At 37.8% G+C, this 26,348-nt stretch overlaps 1 protein-coding gene across 2 annotated transcripts in view; it reads right to left on the bottom strand.

The window, feature by feature from the left end:
• The window catches only part of LOC117422689 (BMP/retinoic acid-inducible neural-specific protein 1), a 135,015-nt gene that overhangs the window by 68,830 nt on the left and 39,837 nt on the right, over positions 1 to 26,348 (bottom strand). For both annotated transcript variants that reach the window (XM_058987179.1, XM_058987178.1), the window contains 2 exons: positions 20,449 to 20,716; positions 703 to 893 (listed from right to left, as the gene is read on the bottom strand). In XM_058987179.1, the coding sequence (XP_058843162.1) occupies positions 703 to 893; positions 20,449 to 20,666 (409 nt within the window). In that variant the 5' untranslated portion in view covers positions 20,667 to 20,716. The remainder of the gene's footprint in view (positions 1 to 702; positions 894 to 20,448; positions 20,717 to 26,348) is intronic.

The raw sequence follows: 26,348 nt of genomic DNA, 5'->3' as shown, positions 1-26,348 counted from the left end.
GAGGTTTCTGTTTTAAATACCTGTATATATTTCATAAGCATAAATGAGTGTATTAAGTTTAAACATCTTGCAGGCAGTATATGTTACTGTTTATTAAATAATCTTCTCATTTGAAGCCAACTGCAACCGTTTGTTTTCCCCCAACATGGTTGATAATTCCTTGACAGCATTATCTGAAACTTACCCTCTGGTTCCCAACGATATCAACCTTGGTTTAAGTGTTATATTATACAATATTGTGTCTACTAATTGTAAGTATGTATTTAACAAGAGGAAGAGGGCACTTTTTAAAAATAGGAGTTTTATACAGAAAACATTTGTGTTTTTCTTCATCATTTGTGATGTTTTACATGTTTAGTGTTTTCTGCAATTTATCCTGCTTTTCACAGGTCTATACAATGCATTTATTGTGCTTTTCCAGCACAGTTTTTACACTGTTTAGAAGAGCACTACACATTTTCCTAATATTTTACTTCTAGGTTTAATATCCTATTGTATGTGTTCCCCACACTCTCTGTTGTTTAAGGTAGAGGACACGTTTTTAGATCAATGTGGTGTTTAGTAATGGACTACACATAGTGGCCACTTGCTGATCTAGAATATGTATAGCCTGCGCTTGGTGGTAGAGTATAACGCTGGAGAACTGTATTTTACAGTTCAGTTTCTGAAATGGGAGTGAGCTCAGTGCACTGAGATAGTTACCTCCAAGTGTGGCAGATATCAGTATATGGGTCCCGTACTTCTTGATGATGGTGTCGATGAACTGCTGCGTGGAGGGTCTCCTTCCTAGCAGCCGGATGCTCTTTTGGAACTCTGGCATTAAAGGGGCAGGATTGCGGAGTAAATCCCTCTTTTCAATGGCAGTGTTCCTCACCTTCCAACGGGCAAACTCTCTGCAGGGAGATAAGGAAAACCAAAAGCAATAAGAAGAGGAACTCCCATCAGGTTTCACTTCTGATGATGCTGCACAATAAAAGCAACACTTTAATGAAGATAGATTTAAGATAAGCTGTGCTTTCAAGAGACACATGGTAATAGCCAGATGTATGAAACCACAGTGATGGATAGTTACAAACCAGCCTTTGACAGGTACACAATTACACAACTGGTGGTAGACGGAGAGATTGGTCTGCAAATTCCGAGGGAACATTTCTGGTGGCAAGATACTGTATTGAATAAAGAATTAAATGTCAATAGGAGAAAGGGTACACCAGGATATGAAAAAACAAACATTCTGTGCATTGGCAACATCAAATAAATTCCAGTTGGTGCTTCTATGGCTAGAAAAATGATTGAAAAGTACCATTGCAATAACACTGATCATAAAGCAGCTTTAAACCCTTAAATTGCAAAAAACCAGTGCATCCATTCATATAAACTGCATGGTAACACCACAGTCCATGGTTCTTACTATGTAAGAAAAGGCAACATTGTAGTTACCCAGTTAATATGATGTTATTACATAATTATGCATGCCTTGTAATCTACCAGATGTTTAATGATGAAATTAATGCAAGACCCAATCTTGGTCAACCAGGGTTCAAATACGAGCCAACTGAGACATGAAGACACGCAGAAATGACACAAAGCACTGAAACCTCCAACACTAGACAATGTACTGGGACATATGTATTCTCCATTTTTTGTCCATTCATTGTATAAAAATCACCACTCTTGTGCCTGTTGCTTAAATGTATGTAGCTAAAGATAAGAAATGTAGGCTTTTCTGTACAAAAAAAGAATCATCGCAAAGTAGAAATACAAATGGAATCTGACATCAGTAGTACAAACTTGTGGTGCTTTCAGTTCATTAAGTTGTTCCAAACTCCTAGATTCCAATTAGCAATGGAACACCTGGTTAGACTCTGGACAGTTTGAGTGAATAATTAAGGACATGACTGGAACAAGGTCAGTGAGTAGTGCTGGCTTACATATTCAAAACATTTGACTGTCCTTGAATTGTAATCTAAATCCTAGAACAAATCAAAAGACTCCTTCTAATATGAGTTCTTATCCTGGCTGGACACTAAGCCAAAAAATGTTATACCCTTCCATAAATAAATAAATAAATAAATAAATAAATAAATAAACAAACAAACAAACAGATCCTTCGCTTGCAGGCTCTCAATTCTGAGTTTACATATAAAAAGCAATTAATTACAATGATATACAAAATCATAAAAACTATAGTCCCTTTAAGAAACAAGCTTCCCGACTGGTTCCTTTATTACGTGAACTTTAGAAAGGCTGGCTGAAAAAAAAGGATCTTGTTTTTATTTTGTACAGTCTGTGTACACAAGTCATACAAGACAGGCGAATCCATCATCCACAGATGATGGATTTTTTTTTATTTTATTTTTTTAAATGGGTTGAGCATATCTTAATTATTGTACTTCAAGGGAACAGGAACACATGTACACTATGCAAATTACTTTTTTGTTCTAGTTTCTAACAACAAGCCTCAAGGTACACTACAGCATATAAAGAGGCATATCAAGGCTGTGCATGAAAAGCATTAAGTAAGGCATGGTGGCAGGTGGATGGTTTTGCAGCTCTATTCAACAGTATTTGGAACAAATGTTTGTTTTTTTCTTGGCTCACAGTTTTCTTCTGAGGTTTTACATTGGATTCGGTTTCCTCAGAGAGTAAACTGCTTCAAAGCCAATTGCATGGTGTTGTAACCTTTCCTCTACCTGTTTCTGATGTTTCCACAAATTCGGAGTGCTTCTGAGGTGTGATATCTCAATGCTGTAGTCGACTCTAAACAAGCTTTAAGCTCATTTCATTGCAGGCTTTCCTCATTCAAAACTGCCAAATGATATTGTGACCTTCAATATAAAACACGGCAACTGTATTGGAAGTTAATGAACAATATATGATGCCATAAGACATTTAAAATACAACGAATACAAGTTTACACTACTGTATGGGACCACTGCCTGTGCTGCAGGGTACACAGGGGCATATTCTCAAAGCTCTTAAATCAAAATCATCACCCACACTTTTTTTTCCCCAGAAAGTTCACCCAATAAAAGTTACCAAATGAGATGAACTTGTACACCAAGTAGTCTTAAAATTGTAATTGGTTTTTTTTTTTTTTCATTCAGAACAAAGATGGAGATTTTGAGAAAATAATCTTCAGAATCAAGCCTGTAGCCTGATTGCAGTTAGACCACTAGAGTGAATCTGACCTACTGCACAGAAAACGACTGAATCTACCCTGCTGTATATCAAAATACATGCTGCTAGATACATAAAGAGGAGCATTGATTGCCTTGGTTAGCACTCCTTTAAAAAAAAATCCCAGCTTCACCACCTAAAGCCAAACTGAGGTAACTCATTATATAGGAAGCTAAATGTCACCTGTCCTGTAAACATGCAAGAGGAAAAACCACTTTGGTTATAAAATAGCTCTAGTATCAATCATGGAAATCAAAGTATGAATGCCTCAAACCTTTTTATTCGATTGTGAGCGTGGGATGCTATACATAAAAATCAGTTAGCCACAGCAAAATTGCCACTTTGGGCTTCAAACCTCGCCTATTGCTTTGAGGTTCCAATCTTCTTAGTAAGCAAGCCATCAAGACAGAGAGTGTTTCCCCAACTACGCACTGTGTTGCTGACTTACTCTTTCTGATTTTGTTTGGCATGTCATCAAGGATGAATATAGAATTCAACATTTGTCATCCTCGAGGGTTTAGCATGAAAGCCTGGGAGAAATGGAATGCATTCTCACTTACAGCACTGTAATATTAATCTGTTCACTGCTTCCTTCTAAACATAAGAAAATATCCATGTCTATATCTCTCTACCCATCTATCTAAATCTATAGGGGCCAATGCACTCTAGAATGATTCACGCTTTCAGTTGATGGTATGTGTTAAGCTCTGGTTGGTGCTGATTGAAAATTTGTTTGACCTACTTTCTTTATCCTGCGCTTGTTCCAAATAATAAAAAAACAAGCTTTCCACAGATTGATGGACAGCATGTGAGAAAAAAAATCACATTAAAAAAAAAAAAACTATCCAGCAGCAGAGTTTCACCTGTTTCACCAGGCAAACTGAATCAAAACATTACAGCATGTCAGCCAGTATCTTTGTCATAAGGAGTTAGGAGTCTTTTCAGAAGCAGCCCAGAGGCAGACTCAATGGCAAATATTGAGACTGATACAGGACACACATAATAGGACATTATACATGGAAGAGATGTAATATTATGCATGTGTAGAACTTTAGATGCAATGTCCCTGTTAAATTGTAAACAAAGTGATCTATCTATCTATGCAGCGCCCCTCTGTAACACAGGAATAGCTTGTACAGTTTCTTGGCAGCTGCAGCAGGCTGAGTTCTGAGTTCTCCCCACACAGCCGGATGAACTGGGGGTGCTGTGTTTCATCCATTAGAAATGCCTGTTAACAGCCAGCATGAAAAACAATGGGCCTGATTCACCAAGCCATGTGGGCATGCAGAAATGGATTCCATGACCCTTTATTTTCTGTACACAGCCAGTCAGTTCAGCACATCGAATGATATTATGCTGCTGTAAAGAGACTAGATAACAATGCCTAAGTGGTGTGAGGATACATGTAAAATGATGGAAGCCAGGCCTGTTCATTTTAAGTTTTAAACTGTAGTTCTGGCCAAACGTTTTGCATCCTATAGAATTAACTCATTTTGCTTCATAAAGTCGAATGAAACCATAATGTAACGTTAACATATTGAATTGCATAGCGCTTTGTAGTTTTCCCATATACTTAACAAAAGACACATTGAAAAATGTGACATTTCGAAATCTAACATGAAATAGACTTTTGTAGTTTCTTTTTATTACCTGATGGTAAATAAAAGATCAAAATTATGTTCTTTTTTTATTATGTCTCAATCCTAAAATGATGCAAAACCTTTGACCATAGCTGTATATTACCGCAAAGATAATCTGGGTTGCATACTTCAAAATTAAAACAGCAAACCTTATCAAAAATCATCAAAGTATTGAAGCCCATCTTACTATTAACACTTTAAAGACTAAAAAAAACATTGTCTGGAGAACTTGTCCAGTATACTGGATGAAGTGCAGCAAAGGGCTACCCATTATACTGTACATGCTCTCATTCTTTATAAAGGCATCAGACATGACGTCAAACCGGATTTTAGTATCACGATTAATGAAAAAAGTTATCACTAGAATTATTTATCAATATAAAAAAATATATTTTATTTTGAATGGTAGTCTTCATTTTTGTGATTTAAAACATGTTAATGCCGTGTGTCTGGTCCAAGTCCAAGTACTGCACAAGTATTTTCAAAGCGCTTCTTCCAGGCTATTCATTTTACTAAACTTGAACCAAACAATTAAAGTAACATAATCCAAGTTCTCTTAAGAACATAAGCCAAGTTCTCATTTTGTAACATGAGCATTACTTTCTCTCCTTTCTAAAAATAGGAGTTAAAGACTAGAGGAAACACTTTGAAAACATGGCCTGACTTCTCTTATACAATAAGGGACACGCTACAAAACACGTATTAACTTACATTAGCAATAGGTTGCTTATGTTTCCAATACTGCAGTGCACTGTGATGTAGTCCTACTACAGTACCTGTCTGTCATCCAGAACTCAGTCCTAATCAACTAAGTGTCTTCTAGACCAATAAGCGTATAGGATCTTTTTTGAAAAGGTAATTCCAACTAATACTGTAAGTCTGTTTTTGGCTTCTAATGAATGCCTCCAATTTATCTAACAGCTCCTCTTCATTTGAAATTCCAGATGAGAATTTGTCTCTATCCTTAAAAGTAGTTTTGAAATAGTACTAAATAAAAAATAAAACAAAACAAACAGCTACAGTGATAAAGCTAGCTGATGTTAGGGTCATAGGGAGTGTTCAAGTGTAATTATTGCACACGGTGTCATTTTCTTTGTTACTTTTAAAAACGTCACTATTTTCAATTCTTTCAAGCTAAGGAAAAATCAAAGCTAATGAAGCACGTGCCAGTCATACTGCAAATTAAAAATGCAATCCCAGCACATGTGCTGCAGATATCTGAGCAATGCACTTGAATTACTCAACAGCAGTAACAAGCCTCCTTTAGCTATCCAAAGACCCTGCAACAGTAGTGTGCAGACTTTCAGGACAATACTGCCAACCTTGGAACCAACACTGCAGAAATACAAGGTACAATTCCAGCTCTCACAAATACAAATCCATACAGAACCCTACAAATTACAATATCCTCTGTGCTGACTACACACAAACTACTACACTCTTTATTGAGTAATTACAAACCTGATTATGCAAAATAGAAGCCCGCTAGATCTGGAAGTTGATTGGCTGTTCACACTCAATCATTTTCTAATGATAATTATTATAGATTTCTATCCTTTTTTCATGTCATCATTTTTTTCCCTAGAGGGTGATTTATTGGTTTCTCTTATTACAGGGACTTCACTAATGCATAGTCCATTCAGCGACAGTTTATTAGTTTTAAAGGAATAGTTTATACCTTCTGATCTTACATAATATCATTTTTTTAGATGTTCAAAATCCCATTACATGTGTTTATAATTATCACTGTATTACTGTGTGAGGGTAATATTTAATATCACTGTAATATTTAAATGCATGTTCTTGTGTTTATGATTGTGCTTGTTATTCTGCTGGCGATAGAGCCGTGGTTTATTATGTATCGTGCATGTTGCTGAGCAATTGTATTTGATATAGGACGGTGTATTGCTGTATTTAGATTAGGACGCTTCCCTTAATGAAGTTGCCATAGCTATACATGTGGGACAAGGGTTTTGTTATAGCCATATGTTTGGTAATTTTCCAAGATAAGGGGTAATGTTAAGTCTTTACTGGTAATAGTTAGGGACTAGAGAATAATAATGACAATGATAATAATAATGAGTAAACAATAGAAGTTTAAAGGTTGCGTTTGTAAACAAAGACAGTATTTCATACAGGTTAAACAAATATGTATAAAGGAGAAGAAACATGTTTAAAGTAGAATATATGAATGTTTATTGTAAATGGGATGAATGTTAAATACAAGTTTATGTGTGTATAAAATCATTCCAGGTGTAAGAGTTTGTGGAATAATGAATCCTGGTAGGAATAGACAGGGCTGGGGATTACTGAATGCGGTGTCTTTCCTTGGGGGAAATGGTATAGGTGGTCAGTCATGAGCTTGTCTTGTGAATGTCAGGCATTGTATGCCTGACATTCACAAGACAAGACATTTGTAATCTGAGTTAAGTATCAAGTTTCCTGCGTTTTAAAGACCTCAGTGCTCCTGAGAGAATAATGTGAGTGTGGGTGAGGGTAAACTCGGACCATCACCCTGTTAAATACTGTGTCTCATGTGGCAAGCACTGGCTTGTGGGTTAGTCTCTGAGCAAGGTGGAATTTCTGTAATCAGGCCAGTATAAAAACCACCACTAGGGGTGTGTACCAATAATCTCTTCCCCCATGAATAAGCATTAATTGATGGGATTAATCACCCTGCTTGCATGTATACCACCAGCACAGGCATGCTGTCAGTTGTATGTGAAGGTTTTCATGAAGAGGACATTAATTGTACTTCTTGCATTTTTAATAATAACATTTTCTCAATGCATATATTACAACATATGTGTTTAACACGTATTTGTTCTATTTGAAAGCATTTGTGAAGAGCCTACACATTTGATATTGAATAACCTCAGTGCATCTATTATTTATTCTTTATTTGAGGGGGTTTGACTTGTACTTAAGTGAAGATCACCATCAATAACCTTAAGCAGGTCAAAAAATGAAAACAAATGAAAACTTGACTCAACTAGTTCAAACCACATGGTATAATACCAGCTTGCCCATACACTGGTACTGGGGTAAACTGTGCATATTACTTTATATAAAACACATTGTCACTTTCCCCTCAATTCCAACTGCAATATTGTCTGTAGGAGCAACTCATTTTACACAGCTAGGGTCCTGCGTGGACCACACTCGAAAGTCAACAACAGACATACATTTATCATCAGAAAAACACAGAAAACGAAAGACTGAGATTGACAGCTATGAGACGGCATCCTCCAGTAAAAAACTTAAGGGTAACGAAAATTATAAACGCCGACAAGATGTTATTTTTGATTTGACAGAGGAATTTGTTTGTGCTAATATTCCCCTGGAAAAAAATGATAATCCCAAACTACGTGCATTTCTGAACAAACATGTAATAAATGCAGGAGCAATTCCTACAGCAGGTCAACTGAGAAGGGAATATCTACCCCAAATTTCTGAGTTGCACAAGATGAACGTTGTACAACTGGCAGAGATGTCTGACAGTGTATCTGTAGTTAGAGACGAGTCTACAAATGCAAAAGATCAGTATGTTTTGCACATTTTGTTTGTTCTCCAAGGACTATCGAATACCTTCGAACTGAAAGTAATATTATCCGATACAGTTAATCTGCACTCTGAATTACTCATCAGTGGCACAGGGTGTTGTGAAATGTTTAAACGCATTTGAAGTTAATTTTAACAATGTGATTGGATTTGTCTCCGATAATGCCAGTTACATGATCAAGGCATACAATGACATTCTTCGAGGTTTACTGTCAAATTCAGTACATTTGACTTGTAATGCCCACATCATAGCCCTTGTCAGCAATATCTGGGTAAATAATTTTCCGAAAGCAGACAATCTGGTTGCAACCTTTAAAAATTGTTTAAACATTGCCCAAGCAGAAAACTATGTTTTAAAAAGATCACCTGACAGAAGCAATCCAACAAGAAGGCTGTACTTTACCAAGTGCCCCATCGTGTTATGCATGGCTCAGGTGGCAACTTGTGGGTATTCTGCTGCTGAATATCATTCCAAATACATCCGTTTTTATGCAAGCTTTGTTGAAAAGGAAATACACATTTCACCAAACACTGTAGTGTTAAAGGACCTCCAGAAATTGCTTAAAGATGTGCAAAGTTTAAAATCTCAACTCTCACTAATTGCGACACATGCCAAGGGACTGGTGGATCTGATTCAGTGGTTTGAAAGCCGTTAAGTGAGAGTCCATCAAACATATAATAAAGTTGCAGAATTAATAAATACATACCGAGCAATGGCACAAGAGGTACACAGCACAGACACCGCAAAAAATAAACTGCGTAAAAACCTTCCATGATGTTTCTGAAAAACTGACTAATTACTACAACCTGGATCAATGCAGAAATAAACCACGTTTTTTTCAACCAGCTCATAACTTTCTGATGGCAGTAAGGATATTCGACCCACAACAAGTGTGTAGTTTGGATCTGGAAGCCCTCCCATTATATTCTATTCCAGGATTTGATGCTGACTGTAAATCAGAAATGGACAAATACCTCCCATATGCAAAAGAAAACTGCAGTAGAATGACAATGAATTTTGGATTAAATCTGAAGAATTATTTCCCAATTTAACACTAAAGGCTAAAATATATTTGTCAGTTTCTGTAGATGCTGAAAGAAGTGTTTCTTCTTATGGCCAAGTTTTTACAGAACAACGTCAATCTATGAAAGAAGGCAGGGTTAACCAACTGACGATGCTTAAGTTTAATAGCAACATTTAATGCATGGGACATTTTCTTTCATTAAACTGTAAGTGGCAATTAATGTGCTGTTTGTGAAGAACATTGCATTATTATTATGTTATATTTGTAATATATATGTTACAGCATTGATGTTATGATTTCAGTATTTTATATAAATTTTTCAGGGAATCAGTGCTGTTTTTTTTAAATTTTGTTGAAAAATGATGTGTTCCTACTAGTAAACTGAAACATTTAAATTATTTATTTACACATTAAGAAATAATATTGAATAAATTAGTAATAAAGGGATGCATGACTAAATAAATGTCCGTAGCTGCTGCTGCTGCTGCCTAATCAACACGCAAATGTGCATTAATAGAATGACTAATTGAGATGATTAAAGGAATCGGGAGATTATTAATCAATAAGTGGTTTAATTAAGCAGACTACATGACCACCTTGCGGTGGGAGGAATGAAGTGCAGCCTAAGAAAGCAGGTCGTGTAAAACACAGGACCCTATATACAGCCCATGCTTGATTTACCGAGTCACATTAAGTGACTCACCTCGAGGAATCTGACCACCGCCGGGTGACTGTGACCTTTCTCCAGTGTGCCAGTCAGGGGAAGGACTCGCATTGCAATACATCCTATGCCCCTGGCACTAAACAACATGTATATTAAGATATGAAGCTGGCTTTGGCCTTGACTGTGCTGCTTTTCAGTGGGTCTTCCTTTCTAACCTTACAACCACCCCAGTTAAATCATCGCTGGTTACCCATGCAGAATATCATTGCAATAGCATTAGAATACCAACACTCATGAAGCACAAGCAGACCTATTAGCACCACCAATGGTCTAGCTGCAATCAGATGACTGACTGTACTGCACAGGAGTGGATTACTGGTAGAAACATGTTTCTGAATGACGGTACATTATTTCTAACATTTCTAAATTAAAGTACTGTTTAAAAAACAATCAAAGAAACAAATCCATTAAAAGGGAGGCTAGTGATTACTGTAGAAAAGCCTTGCTAGCACAGCTTGAAAGCTTTGTGAATAGGGTCTTGGTCTAAGGAAAGCCAGCATAGGAGGGATTTATATAATATTGGCATTACTGACAGCAGCCTAGCCTCTTGAAGTCTTGCACACTGTATTACAGCAACGCGTACCCTATTGTCAAGCACACTCTCTGATCTTACACACAGCTTATCAGCAACCCTTCCTTCATGTGTTTCAAGACAGCTTTTATTGAAATAAATCCCCGATGTAAACAAACACCTAATATCAGGCGCTGCATTGCCTGCTGTCGTCAATGTCAGACAAACACAGCCTCTGGTGTGCTGGTTTCGGTTGGCCATATGGAGGAGAAATGTATAACACACAATATATTCCTACATATAATTTATACAATATATTCCACATATTTATTATAAAGTATTTTAAGTCTGCATTGAAATATATGTCCATATATTTTGATGAATTCCCTAAATATATTTTACATGCTGAAATATTTAAAATATGTTTTGTATTCTTGAAGGAATATATTGACAAATAATGTGAAAAGATGCTGAAATATATGCTAATATTTACTGACTGCATTGTCATGTAAAATGATATTTTAGAAAAGGAATAGAATACATTGCAACATATTTGAAATATATTCGTAGTGCTCTGAAATATATTGCATTGTATTCCTCTTCCATGCGTCTCGTCACAGGCTCATGCTAGAACACTGTGTAAAGGAAACTCCTATGTCCACATTGTCCACTCTTTCTCTGTTACAAACTAGCGGCACTGTACTTTAGATGAACTAAAAGCCCAAAGGCAGTTAACAGAAGCTGACAGAAGAAATTGTTTGCTAGTTGATTTTTGCTGCTGCTGTTGGTGTATTCTTGTTTGTAGAGCATGCTAGTGCAGCACTTAACTTAGAGATGGATTTTTATTTGTGGAGCAGATGGGAGAATAATTAAGTAAGTAAAATCAGCACAGATTAATTTATCATTCAAAAACTATCTAACAACTAAGGCAACTTTATAAAAGTTATAGGAATACACTATGTACTTAGTAAAGGAAATTCCACTGGCAATAAAGACACATACAATGAATCTGTACAGAATGTTAGGCTACTACAAAAGGTCAGCTACAATAGTAAAGGTCATTGGTAGAATGGTACCACAGTAGTATAACTGTCCTATTTGACACACTAATGGTACCACAGTAGTATAATTGTCCTATTTTGACACACTAATGGTACCACAGTAGTTGACTCATCGAACATTAAAGTGGAACTGAAGGAGATGTCTCGTTACTTTTTAATTTCACACTCAACCACGCACGTCATCAATTTTACACAAACAGTTTCTAATTCAATGATTTCTATTCACATTTTCAACCAATGATACCTATTATGCTGGATCACCTTTCACAGATTTGACCTTTTAAATACATGTACTAAGATTATGATCACTTCAGACATGAAACATACTACAGTATCTTAGGGCATTCATGCAGAACTCAGGCACTGAAGTGTTGTTGAGAAGGGCTTCAGTGACTTTATATTCGGCTTGTTATATCCCCCAATGTACTAATCTGACAAGACTACCCCCCTCCCCTTTAACACCTGTAGACCTCTACATGCAATTATGCAACACTTGCACTAGATTCTACTAAGCTCGAGCGATTTAGTCAGTTAAATTGGTCCAACCCCAAAAAGCTCAGGCAGAGCATAATATAATAAAGAGCAATCAGCTTCTGAATTCTTCAGGTTTGAACGAGACTGTGACACCAGGGATTCCATTCTTAATGAGAAAGCCTCAGAGCTTCATTCTCTTTACATTCTTATTCCAGTCAGAACCGCCAAACAACAGAAGCTATATTCTGCATGTACGCTCTGCAATTAACAAGCATCCCAGCTCACATAAATGTCAGCTGCAATATTCATGTAATTAGACCTCTAAGCAGTGAACTAAAATGAACTGCGAGAGGAAAACACTTCAGCTCTCTGGTGCTGAGCCGAGTGTGGCTTGATACTCTGAATTGAATAAATAGTGGTCATTTAGTGGACTAGTTGGCACAGCAGCATCATTTACTAGCCTCACAGTCCGGTCCCAAGTGAAATTATTTTGGTGGTCTCAACGTAGTCCACAAAACCACCTCTAAAGGGGCTGTTTCAGACTGAATGGCAGGGGTACTCAGGTCAGGATTGAGGTGCCGAGCTGTGAGGGGAAGCTCTCATGCCACCACCCTCCTGTTATTCTCCCATAGTAAAAGCATAGCAACATGTATTAAAGCATATGGAAAGCATGGTAAAGCATAGGCAAGCATTGGAAAGCCCAGAGAGGCCTGGTAGAGCATAGGCACACATTAGAAAGCTCAGAGAAGTATGGTAAAGCATAGGCAAGCATTGTAAAGCCGAGAGAGGCCTGGTAAAGCATAGGCAAGCATTGGAAAGCCCAGGAGAGGTATGGAAAAACATATTAAAAAACATAGCAAACCACAATGAACTGTGGTAAATGCATAGTATAGCCATGGGAAAAGCACAGGAATGTATGTCGTGTTTTAAACCAGGTTTAAACAAAAACAATAGTGTACAACTCGCACAGAAACACCCTGTATTATTATATTATTGTTATAGTGTATGATTCGCACAGAAACACCCCTTATTATTATAGTGTAGGATATACACAGAAACACCCCGTATTATATTATTATTATTATATAGTGTATGATTCGCAAGGAAACACCCTGTATTATATTATAGTGTAGGATTCACACAGAAACACCCCGTATTATTATATTATTATTATATAGTGTATGATTTGCAAGGAAACACCCTGTATTCTATTATAGTGTAGGATACACACAGAAACACCCCGTATTATATTATTATTATTATTATATAGTGTATGATTTGCAAGGAAACACCCTGTATTCTATTATAGTGTAGGATACACACAGAAACACCCCGTATCATTATATTATTATAGTGTAGGATTCACACAGAAACACCCCACATTATTATAGTGTAGGATACACACAGAAACACTCCGTATTATTATTATTATTATTATTATTATTATTATTATTATTATTATTATTATTATTATTATAGTGTAGGATGCACACAGAAACACCCAGTATTATATTATAGTGTAGGATTCACACACAAACACCCTGTATGATTATAGTGTAGGACACACACAGAAACACCCCGTATCATTATATTATTATAATGTAGGATTCACACAGAAACACCCCACATTATTATAGTGTAGGATGCACACAGAAATACTCAGTATTATATTATAGTGTAGGATTCACACAGAAACACCCTGTATTATTATTAGGGTTCATCTGATTGTCCTTATCAAGCAAGCAGTGCACACACAGCCTTACTGCATTCCAGTGCTGATCTTAGTGGAATGCATTGACACTTTGCATTTGTATTCAACACACAGCTAAAGTACAGCCATAAATCAAGCCTGCACACAGAAAATTGAATTGAGAAGATTGCAAGCCACTGAACCCTGTAAACAAATAATAAAATAAATATTAATTCAATATTGTGGCACTACGCTGTCAGGAAATCAATGTTCCTCATTTTCTTGAAGCATTGTTGTAATTGGTGTCTCTCTTTACCTAACCAGCAAGGTTACTTGTTGCTTCACACACTATGGTGGCTTTATATTCCAATTCCAGTTGTACTGTCCCATGGACCTGTGACACGGATTAGTATTGACACTTCATTTGACCATTTCTTTAAAAAAAAATGTACAGAAAACATTCCACTTTTATAGCGCTTTTTTCATTAAAAAAAACAAACAAACAGCTAAACCACTAATAACAAATTCTTTCACAAGAAACAGCTGTAAGCACTTGAAACAAGAGTCTTCATTCAAAAGAAGGAACACCGGGGAGTTTGGTTCTTCTAAAGCAGCTGAGATACCAGCAGGCAATGCTTCACCAAGTAGCTATGCTTCTTCAAGGGAAATATAGATGTGTTTACAACCAGCTACGCAAATGCCACAGTGGTGTACTTAAACTGCTCAGTAAGAAAAAGAAGTAGAATGGGTCAACTTGTTCTAAACCTTTGAGCTCAACAGTGTAAAGCTGTAGGTCCTGACTGGACGATTGCTCTGCTAAGGTGGGTCGTGAAATATGATTGACATCCCACATGAGTCACAACAGCAGCTTGAAGGTAAAATATCCAGGTTAAATATTCATATAAAATCAAGAGTTTATCAGAATATAGCCAGCGTTACATGAAGCTGTGTGAACTGTAGAATATGGGGTTGTTGTAACAATTTAAGAAGTCACAAATTCCACCTAGGGAATGCCCCTCAGGTGTGGCGATCACTGCACCAGCTGACATCACAAAGCAGTTCCGCAGTATTACCTGCGCAGCGGAGCCAGGTAACAGTGTAGTTACTTAAAGTCCTCCTGTTGTCATTCTCCACTGACTTTTCTAAAAACAAACATGCCCTGTGTGAAGTACAAGTGACAGACAGAACGCTCATCTAAGACACCTTCCAAGCATCAGGAAGTAAAAAGAATTACTTTGGCAAGTCGTTTTCGCAACATCATTTCTAATGTTTTCAGATTGTTCGAGCCTCCGGGTTTAGATAGAAACCCTCACCACCGCTCCTATTAAAACTGCAGATGAGTATATTTCAGTCACATTAAGGCTTCAAAAACAGCTGCATGGGACAAAAGCACAGTCTTTGTCTGGAGTGTTAACAACCTCTTTAACTCCCAACTGGAGATAACAAGTCGGGACCGGTCACGCTTCAGCCGATGGCAGAAGATCAAAGTAGGAAGCAGCTATTAAAACACTTTCTACTGAATCTTACTTTGTTTGGATAGCACAGCTATTTTTACTTTTCTCCAGTGGAACAATGAGATGTCTGTGTCTAGAAAAAGCTACAGGATGACATCTGGAGTGAAAAAGACGCTGATTCACACTGCTTCGGTTCACTCAAATATTTCATGTGTTGTGAACTAAATATTAGTTTCTGGTTGACTGCAGTACATCTGCATGAGGATTGAAAGTGCGCTCTGGTAGCAGGTCTCATTAATTTTGTCAAAATGGCCTGGAGGGCCATTACAACACTGAAGGATGTAGACAACAAGGTTTCAGTTTCATTAAAATGTATTCGCTGAGGGATAGTACCTGTCTTTGACTAGTCATTGCCAGTATTATCTGGTGTAAGACATTTTACAGCTCAGTTGATTTGCAATTTCCCATGGTATTGCATGAAGAATGATTCCCTTTTGCTAAGCAGCCTAACAAACTGAATTACACTAAAGATTAGTGCTTGTGCTGGTTCCACACTTGTAATCATTAGCTATTGCAATCTGCAATGACAGAAAGAGGGGAGAAAAAACGCTACCTACACACTAAACTTTTAAATATAAAATAACCATTTCCCTGGCCTTTGTTTAATAGGCCAGCCAAATAAAACTTAAAAGATGTGACTTTGTTTTTGTGATCGGTTGATTTAATTTGATTCTGTTCACATATATATTCATTTCTGTAAGTGCATCTAATGCCCGTATTTGCTTGTGTCACTATCAGAACCACCCTTGAAGAGCCACTGTTCCAGACAGACGGTGTGCGAGTCCTGTGAACAGGACGAATGATCATCAATGGAAACTGAATGTGGACAGAACTATGTTATCACAAGCAAGGTTAAGTAAGGACATAATGGGTTGCATACAGTAGCACTGTAGCAGCAGATGTTACACCGAAGGAATGCAATTATGTCTATTTGCCAGGGTGGAAGCTCCTGCTGATTGTGCAAAGTTCTGTATTTTTTTAAATCCATAATTTCCTTTGCATAGCTGTAAATTCTGCTGTTTTTTTCCTTTTACCACAGCAGATTGTCCTGCTTCCCTGTGGATGTTTGGATGAGAAACCAGGCATGCAGATGGATTTCTCTGGGACAGCTACAGTACATTTCTGGTGGTCCTAGCATCCTTTTTATAAATCCTACCTTTCAAAAGGAATCAACAACTATCATCACAGAATCATAAATTAATAACAATAATAATATTTAATAATAGTATTATTATTTAATTATGTTATTAATAATAATAATAATAATAATAATAATAATAATAATAATAATAATAATAATAGTAGTAGTACTAGTCATACTAGTAGTATTGGGTATAAATAATAATGGCATTAGTATTATCATTAACAACAACAATATAGTATTTAATTGTGAGAAATGGTAGTCTTATATATACACTGAATATTATTTGATATAATACATGGTAACAGAATAAAAAAGACAGGGATGAATTGAAGAACTGGAAGTCTGAGAACTGAACAAACAGTAAAAGTATTCATTTCAAAACCGTACAGGATAATAAGGAAGCATTATTTGGTGGTATATATATATATTATACTAGTTAAATGTTACCAGCCCAGTCAGGCCTGTGGTGCTTCATAACTACCAGCCACACTGCGATCTCTACCGGCCCTGGGCCGCCGGGTCATGGTTAATGTCGAACCCTGGCAAAGCATTTAAACGTTCATAAAAATGTACCAAAAGCACATCCCTTTAATGCATAGTGCCATTTATCACAAAGCTAAGCAAATATTTTCAACAATGGCAGCTGGCACTGAGCTAAAACAATTATGCAGCATTTGCAATGTAAATTATAAAACACTGCAGTTATAATATCATTGGTTACTAAACCCCAGGCCAGAAGTCATCTAACATTCTTCCATTTGCGTCAATTACCTAAACATTACATTGGCAATCGTACCTTATACAGGTCAGGCCATTACAGTTCACCAACAGTTATCCTGGAGATGAATCGTGGCTTTGCCAGCTATTTAAAATATTCATAAGCATCCCTCTGTTTCGGATGATCTCTGTGGCACTGAGGATTAATGGGTTTGCTTTTCTTTCCTTGCTACCTTTATTATTACACTACTCAGTGCAGTATCCAAAATGCACTGAGCTCTCCACACTACAACCTTACTGAAAGATTAGGAGAATACCTTTGGATACATTTATATTCCCAGCGTATTACCCCAGTAGAATCATGAGCAGACCATGGCATTGCCAGCAATGCAACTCAACTGATTGGGAACAAATACTGCACAGCGGTTTTGATACGACATGGGCACTCGTGTGCTATCACTGCTATGTCAAAACAGGAAACATTCTCTTTAACATATAAAAAACGATTTAAAAAGTAGTACGGGGTAACACCCTGACTAGCAGTAGACATGCCGCTGTACTCTACTGGTGAGCCAACATTACTGCTTTTGCTTTAAAGTCTAGTATGTATCTCTGGCACTACAAAAATCAACTACGGTTACCATTGATCTGCCACGTAATTAAATGCACAAGCTTTGCTACATTTACACTTTCACAGCTTTTGCTCCAATTGAACAACCTTAACCAACATCAGCAGACATGTTTAATTATCAATAAATTAATTGCTCCTTAGAATATGTCTATATCAAAGTGACCTACCAAGCCTGACAGACCAAAACCAATTCAGCTATCAGCTTGGTACTTCCAGGATATTAATGACCAGAAGATGAATTGCTGCTGGACTTGTGGCTTTGTTCATTCTTTTAAAAAAAATTAGCTTCAAGTACAGAAATCACCAGGTGTGAGTTTTCACATCCAAAATCTGTTTAAACTTCATAGCAACATGAGAAGCAAAATCAAAAAAAGTTTATAGAGAATTGTCTGCTTTACCCCTTGGTCAGTTAAGTTATAAAACCATAATAATACAAATAATATGATTACAGGCTTAACTTATTTATGCAATGAAGTGCACCAATTTGTGTGAAATGAAAATAAAACTGCCAATGATTGCTAAATGGTATGCCCTTATTCCATATGCATGTATTGCATGATGGATAAGTATCTGCCTGTACTTCTCAGCATTGAGGAGACCATTAATTCTGACCAAATCCCCAACTCCATTTGCAGAAATGCAGCCCCAAACTTGCAAGGAACCTCCACCATGCTTCACTGTTGCCTGCAGACACTCATTCTTGTACCGCTCTCCAGCCCTTCGGCGAACAAACTGCCTTCTGCTACAGCCAAATATTTCACATTTTGACTCATCAGTCCAGAGCACCTGCTGCCATTTTTCTGCACCCCAGTTCCTGTGTTTTCGTGCATAATTGAGTCGCTTGGCCTTGTTTCCACGTCGGAGGTATGGCTTTTTGGCCGCAAGTCTTCCATGAAGGCCACTTCTGACCAGACTTCTCTGGACAGTAGATGGGTGTACCAGGGTCCCACTGTTTTCTGCCAATTCTGAGCTGATGGCACTGCTGGACATCTTCCGATTGTGAAGGGAAGTAAGCATGATGTGTCTTTCATCTGCTGCAGTAAGTTTCCTTGGCCAACCACTGCGTCTACAGTCCTCAACGTTGCCCGCTTCTTGTGCTTCTTCAAAAGAGCTTGGACAGCACATCTGGAAACCCCTGTCTGCCTTGAAATTTCTGCCTGGGAGAGACCTTGCTGATGCAGTATAAATACCTTGTGTCTTGTTGCTGTGCTCAGTCTTGCCATGGTGTATGACTTTTGACAGTAAACTGTCTTCAGCAACCTCACCTTGTTAGTTGAGTTTGGCTGTTCCTTACCCAGTTTTATTCCTCCTACACAGCTGTTTCTGTTTCAGTTAATGATTGTGTTTCAACCTACATATTGAACTGATGATCATTAGCACCTGTTTGGTATAATTGTTTAATCATACACCTGACTATATGCCTACAAAATCCCTGACACTGTGCAAGTGTACCTAGAAGAATTGATGCTGTTTTGAAGGCAAAGGGTGGTCACACCAAATTTGGATTTGATTTAGATTTTTCTCCTGTTCACTCACTTTAGTTTAGTTAATTGATAAATATAATCTATTAACATGTCTATTTTTGAAAGCATTCTTACTTTTTTCACACCTGCCTAAAACTTTTGCACAGTACTGTGTGTGTATATATGTGTGTATATATATATATATTATATATATATATACACACAGACAGACAGACACACACAAAGTATTAAAGTATATAAATAGTTTGGTTTATTTAAATTTAAGTCAAAATCCCATCCCTGCAAAAACATGTTTGAAATGTTGCCATTCCCCAAATTGGTTAATGATTGATAAAGAAGAAAAGTAATTGATCAACTGATAACTCACTATTTGAATAATTAGCTTTAACGTTTTCTGCCTTCAGATAGCATGTTAGAAATAGCAATAGCAAATAGCAAATAGACTGATGTCAATGCTGTATATGTATATACTGACGTGCTCTAACAGGTACCGGTCTCTTAACTAGAGCAACCCTGGCACACTCCACAACCTCTTTGCACACTATGATGTCAGCCTGAGTGCTGCTGCTATGAAAATCTTGAGGAGCAAATCAATCAAACATATGTAAATGAGCTGCCAGTTGTACTAGCTGGTTGAGTCCCCAGTGCAGCAGGTAGTCACGACGACTAAGAATCTCAGTGCTTGCCTGTGAGAATGGGTCTGAATTTTCCCTTCATGCAGTGTGTTTCACGGTTGCCTATTGGGGATTTCAATACCTTCTTTGTGATAAGGTGAGTGTTCGCATGTCACTTAAAGAACTTACTTGAACACATTGTCTTTTTTTGGGGGGGTACCCTTTTCTTTCTTTTTCACTTTCTTCTCAATCTTAAACCTTCTAGGTGTCACCTGGTTAAATATAAAGACATTGATCAAAAGTATCCAAACAGCGGGGGACCGAAACACTGCCATTGTTTAAAACAATGAAAGAAGGTAGCCAACATGTAATTGTATCGTTGGAAGCCCTATTTTAACATTTAAACAGTGGCTGTATTTAGATAAACTAAATAGACCCCTTATCATTAAAATCGACAGTTCAAATAAAATACATTTACCTGTAAATTTTATATCTGGTCGTAAATCCTTGACGAAATCTTTCCACAAAGGATAAATAACCCCGAGTGTGGTGGAAAGGCCCCCGATCGGAAATGAGCCAATCAAATTGCTTGGAGACATGGTGCTCGGCAGTGGATGGGTCCTGGCGGGAACACTGTACTGTTATATGGTCCCATATAAACAGGAAGTAGATGACCTCAATAAACCTCCAGTTCATGCTTTTCTTTCAGCCGCTCTCTGTTCATTCTTGCTCCATTCTGTGGAGACCTGCACAAGGGAAAGGGAAAACATGAGTCAGTGGAGTCTCCTTACTCTGCTATAAGCAAGAAATGATTAAGAATTAATCCCATTTGCATTGGTCGGACATCCGGGAAATATGCACTCCAAACCGAGGCTGGGGTGAAAATACGCCTATTGTTGCTATGTTTACAATGGGAAACTGTGCGTGTTCAGCATATGTGTGCAATAAATTGCCCAAACAATGTTAAGCAGTTGGTTGTACTAACCACAATTTGATGAAGGGAAACAATTTATTTCACCGTTTTCCAAAGGACAAACTACGAAAGAAAAAGCGGATAATACCTTAAAGAAACTCAGGAGTGACGGGTCCAAATGGCAGCCATTTGCAGAATCCAGGATTTTTATAATAAAAATAATAATTTCTATAGACCTAGGATACATGCCTATTGGCACTATCGCTATCATTTATTACCTAGGAAACATAGGATGAATCACTCTTTTGCTAGTATGAACTAGACTAGGTATTATTAAGTAGGCCTTTCAGGACAAGTTTACATAAATTTTCCATTCATATGTATATGCATCTGATGCACATTTGAACAAAAACAAGCAGTAATTTAATTAATATCACGTATTATTTTTATCTTTACTATTGCTGAGATCACATTTCTCATCATCATCATCATCATCTATGTGTGCAGAGACTGATGGACTAATGTCTATAATAATAATAATAAGACATCATTTACATCTTTACAGGATGAATATACTGTATGTGGGGAGGTGGGGGGGGGTTGATCCAAACATCGGCTGGGAGCTTGTTGGGGCAGTAATCGATGTTTGCAGCTGATAATTTATTATTATTATTATTTATTTCTTAGCAGACGCCCTTATCCAGGGCGACTTACAATCGCAAGCAAATACAAATACATTCAAGTGTTACAATATAAGTCATACAATAAGAACAAGAAATACAATAATTCTCAAGTGTGACAAACCACAATTCAATAATACAGCAGATAATAGTGAAAGTTACATCAGGATATGATTAAGTAGTGATAGTTACATCAGGATATGATTAAGTACAAAATACTACAGATTAAACACTTGGGAGATTACAATATTCTGAGGTACAGGATTAAATGCAGTAAAATAGGGGGCAGATAAGAGCAAAATAAAGCATATTTAAATGAAGGGTGATAGTGTCCCAGGATACAACAGAGGAGTTCTACAGGTGCTGTTTGAAGAGGTGAGTCTTAAGGAGGCGCCGGAATGTGGTCAGGGACTGGGCAGTCCTGACATCTGTAGGAAGGTCGTTCCACCACTGCGGAGCAAGGGTGGAGAAGGAGCGGGCTCGGGAGGCAGGGGAGCGTAGCGGAGGTAGAGCCAGTCTTCTAGTGCAGGCGGAGCGGAGAGGTCGAGTGGGGGTGTAGGGAGAGATGAGGGTCTGGAGGTAGCTGGGTGCAGTCTGATCAAGGCATCTGTAGGCTAGTACAAGAGTCTTGAACTGGATGCGAGCGGTGATCGGGAGCCAGTGGAGCGAGCGGAGTAGTGGAGTAGCGTGGGCGAAGCGAGGTAAAGAGAACACCAGGCGAGCAGCAGAGTTCTGGATGAGCTGGAGCGGACGGATGGCGGACGCAGGGAGGCCAGCCAGGAGGGAGTTGCAGTAGTCTAGGCGGGAGAGTACCAGGGCCTGGACCAGGAGCTGGGTAGCATAGTTGGTGAGGAAGGGTCGGATTCTTCGGATGTTGCTCAGGAAGAATCTGCAAGTGCGTGCCAGAGTGGAGATGTGCTGGGAATAAGAGAGGCAGGGGTCCAGGGTGACTCCAAGGTTTTTAGCTGAGGAAGAGGGAGAGAGTGTGGTAGATTCCAGAGGAACAGAGATAGAGAGATCAGAGGAGGGGGAGGAGGAGGGAAAGAATTTAGCTGCATATCGTTCTTTTGCAACATGACATAGCATTACATCAGCAAAACTCCCACAGGCTATAATGTAAGAACACCCACTATTTCCACTCCAGCCACTGGTTGGCTAAGCGGAAGTGACGCGGCACCGACCATGTGAATTGGCAAAAGGACTACAAGACTGTAAACAGGACTATGGGAGTTGTAGTCTTTATTGAAGGTTATCAGTTTGCTAATTGCCAAGGTTCCAGGAACTGTCACAATGCCAGAAGTGTCCACAAATAAACTGAATGGACCAGCGGGTTCTGAGCTTCCACTGTGGGAATATGTTGTTGTATAGTTTATTTTGCTTTTCAATTTGAATTACTTTTTGAGCAAAACAGAGTTTAAAATTAAGTAAGAAATTCTTAGTTTGGCTCGAGATTTATTGATTAACTGGGCTGAAGAAATCGAAAAAATGTATTTTAAAATCAGCCTTGCGTTAAGGAAATTAGGTTCAGGACATATTTAAACAGAAGACATTCCAGATACTCCTGTACATTTGTTAATGAAACTACTCCAGAAGCACCCCAAGGATCACTTGATCAGTGGATGAAATGCTCACCTGCATCTTTAATCAGGAGTCACACATCTTGGAAAGAGCAAGAAATCAGTTAAAAGGAAGAGACTAGTTCTGAATACTCTTTGGTGATTATAACAGGCTTTGAATAAACCCTCCAATGGATCACTGCAGAGCAGTCTCTGTGTGTACTGCAGGGAACCCATGTATACATTATTAATACAGAAACAAATGCAGGGATAGAATCACACGCTCCACCGGGGACAACGCTTATAGATTGAAAAGAGGGATGTGTCATGCCAAAATTGCATCACGTTTCATTAGCAGTTGGCTGTCTAACTGCATTAGTTTTCAAAAATAAATTTGTTCATAAAATGTGTATGAAACTCGCAAAATCTCAGGACAGCAGGCCAGGAGAAATTAACATATGACAATGTGGGTCAACCCACAAATTGCAGTCTTTTATACCATATGCTTATTACATTTTCTAGTTATATTTTTACAATTTCAAATCAAATAAAATGCCCTGAACCAATGCATGACTATGGTTATGCAGGGTGATTCATAATTTGCACAGCATTGTTGTTTTGCAGTTTTCAATTCCACTTAAATGCTGACATTATTAAACAACCCTCCAGTGGCAAAACAGTGCGTAACAAAATGTCTCTGGCATAGCGGGTTTCCCTTTGCATATCATCCTCCACGTACCCTCCAATTTCAGTGATGCTCTGATAATGATGTGTGAATTATGAATCTCTCTGTATATAGACCTTCTCAAATGCAATAACACCTATTATGAGTACCTAAAACCATGATGGTTTTACTTTAGAAGTTCCTGTATTAGAGATTCAAAGTTAGCATATTTTTGGGGGGTTAGTTTTGTTGTTAGTCACATTGTACTCTACCATTCCAGAGAGTAAAATATCCAGATGTACTGCGACTAGAAAAGGCACATATATGGATGCTAATCAAGTCTTTATAATACATTTCCCTATTAACATTGTCAACTTTATGCTCTTTGCTAGTTTTTCAGATACTAGGCTGTATATAAAACGAATAGTCATTGGTGTTAATAAAAGGTAAGATTGTGATTTTAAAAACATTGGTTAGCACGCTTCCCTAAACCTGAACAGAATTGTTGTGATTTACTGAACAAATAAATCGCACTAGTGTTTTTTCGACAATTAAGTCAGAGATCTGAACACAGCAAAGTTGTACAGTTCCATCAGATCCGCATGATGTATTTGCCATCTTTATACCATGCCGCCTGTGATCTTTCATGGAACAGCAAGTACTAACAGCTTCACGACGTATTTGCCATATTTCACACCATGCCACCTGTGATCTTCCATGGAACAGCAAGTACTAGCAGACCCAAGCCTTTGTTAATGCACATTCAAATGGCATTTAGCCCCTTTAATATGTCAAACATAAACACAGGTGGAATCAATGGGTTGCCGTGACAGTACTATGATCAAATAAATAGTGATATGCAAGAAATAACACAGTCTGTGAAGTGATTTCACTAATGAGCTAGAACACACTTACCATCTCCTGTGTTTCATATCCTAGAAGTAGTGTTTTTACTGATTTATACCCGATTCTTGGCTAGTATTCAATATTTTCCCAGTACTATTTTCTAGGAAATACACAATATGATTAAAATGCTGTTTTATTTTGACTGACATTGTAATAAGAAGATCTACACTGTATCCTGGGATACAGCAGACATTTACACGTCAGAGGATCAAAACAACGTTCAAAACGTGGTTCTCTGTCACTTCAAACACATTATCAGCTGATTATGTTGGCCAATCAAAGTCTGATTATTGTGGCAATTCCTGGGCGTAGTAACTACTTGCTTGATCAAAAATGATGAAATACTTACGAGAAAATATAATATTTTTAATGGAAGTGGAATGGGGAGAAAACATAAATCAGTTTATGAATATTCAAAAGAAAACAAATGTTTCGAAGTATACAAAACGCAAAAATAGCAGAAGTGGGTCAGATGAGGCAGGGATGCATAGCGTTGCAAACACTGCTGCATTGAGGTACATGTTTGCGCTGACAATGAAAGAACATAGGCACAGTACAATTTGGCATATCCGACCTCCTGTGGACTGGGATATAGGCGGATATGTGAAAAAGTCGGATTTACGAACATCTATAGAAAATGACATTTACACATGCATAAATAGGTTAGTGAACAAAAACACTCAAACTGCTTTAAACACGGGGAAATTCTTTGCTTTAAAAATAAGCAAACATACGAGATTAATGAGGCTACAATACACAGTGTTGCTATGCGGTTTCCTAGAAGTTCTCCACACAAAGCTTTTTTAAAAAAAATACAAAACAAAAACAGTAAATATACAGTAACCTGCAACTGATGGCTTCTTTCTTAACTCTAGAAGTCCCTGCCTCCCTGGTTCTGCTTTCTTAATATGTCTGCCACGGTACTTTGCACTCTTTCTTGATATTGCCAAAAGCTTTCTCAACTGGTGTATTGAAACCTCAATGGTACACACAGCTGACTCACACACGCACACAGCCCGTCTCTCTTAAAGGGGAAGGCACCAAAAGGCTGATTGCTAGAACACTTTCTGTTTCCATTGTGGACGCTGCACTTGCTGTCAGTACCATTACTCTCGTAGCCTAATTTTAATATGTATTTATTTATTTAGAGGCAGTTAATTGATCAGGGTGGTTATGTGACGGTCAGATATGCGACATTCCACTGTACTACTGAAAAATAAGCGACACATTAAACTAAAACAATAAAGTGAACTGATAGACAAGCAATCCATTTATGCAGCTTTTACAGACGCTTTAATAAAAAGAGCGCAGAATGACTGTATTAAATGAGTTTGTCAGAGCACTGTGCTTTGCTGGACAGCCACTGTTTATTGCAGAGAGATATGTATTGGTGACTTCATGTGACAGTACTGACCATCAGCTAAAACACTGCCTAATGCCAACAATCTTAATCATAAATATTTGACAGAAAATTGTGATGCTTTAGTTGGTAAAGTTATGGAACGCATTGATGGAAATGTCCAGTGTGATTTTTGATGTGTCTCCCGATGACTTGCACCACCCAGGGTTCTGTCAATTTTCTTTTCTTTTTATGATTTCAAGGTGAATAAACCTGGCTTGTTTTGTGCTAATGTCACGTTGACACCTTCTGCAGATACT

Source organism: Acipenser ruthenus, chromosome 15, assembly GCF_902713425.1.
Source record: "Acipenser ruthenus chromosome 15, fAciRut3.2 maternal haplotype, whole genome shotgun sequence".
Taxonomy (NCBI): Eukaryota; Metazoa; Chordata; class Actinopteri; order Acipenseriformes; family Acipenseridae; genus Acipenser; species Acipenser ruthenus.
Note: the sequence above shows the minus strand (reverse complement) of the source record. Positions and strands in the feature narration are given on the sequence as shown.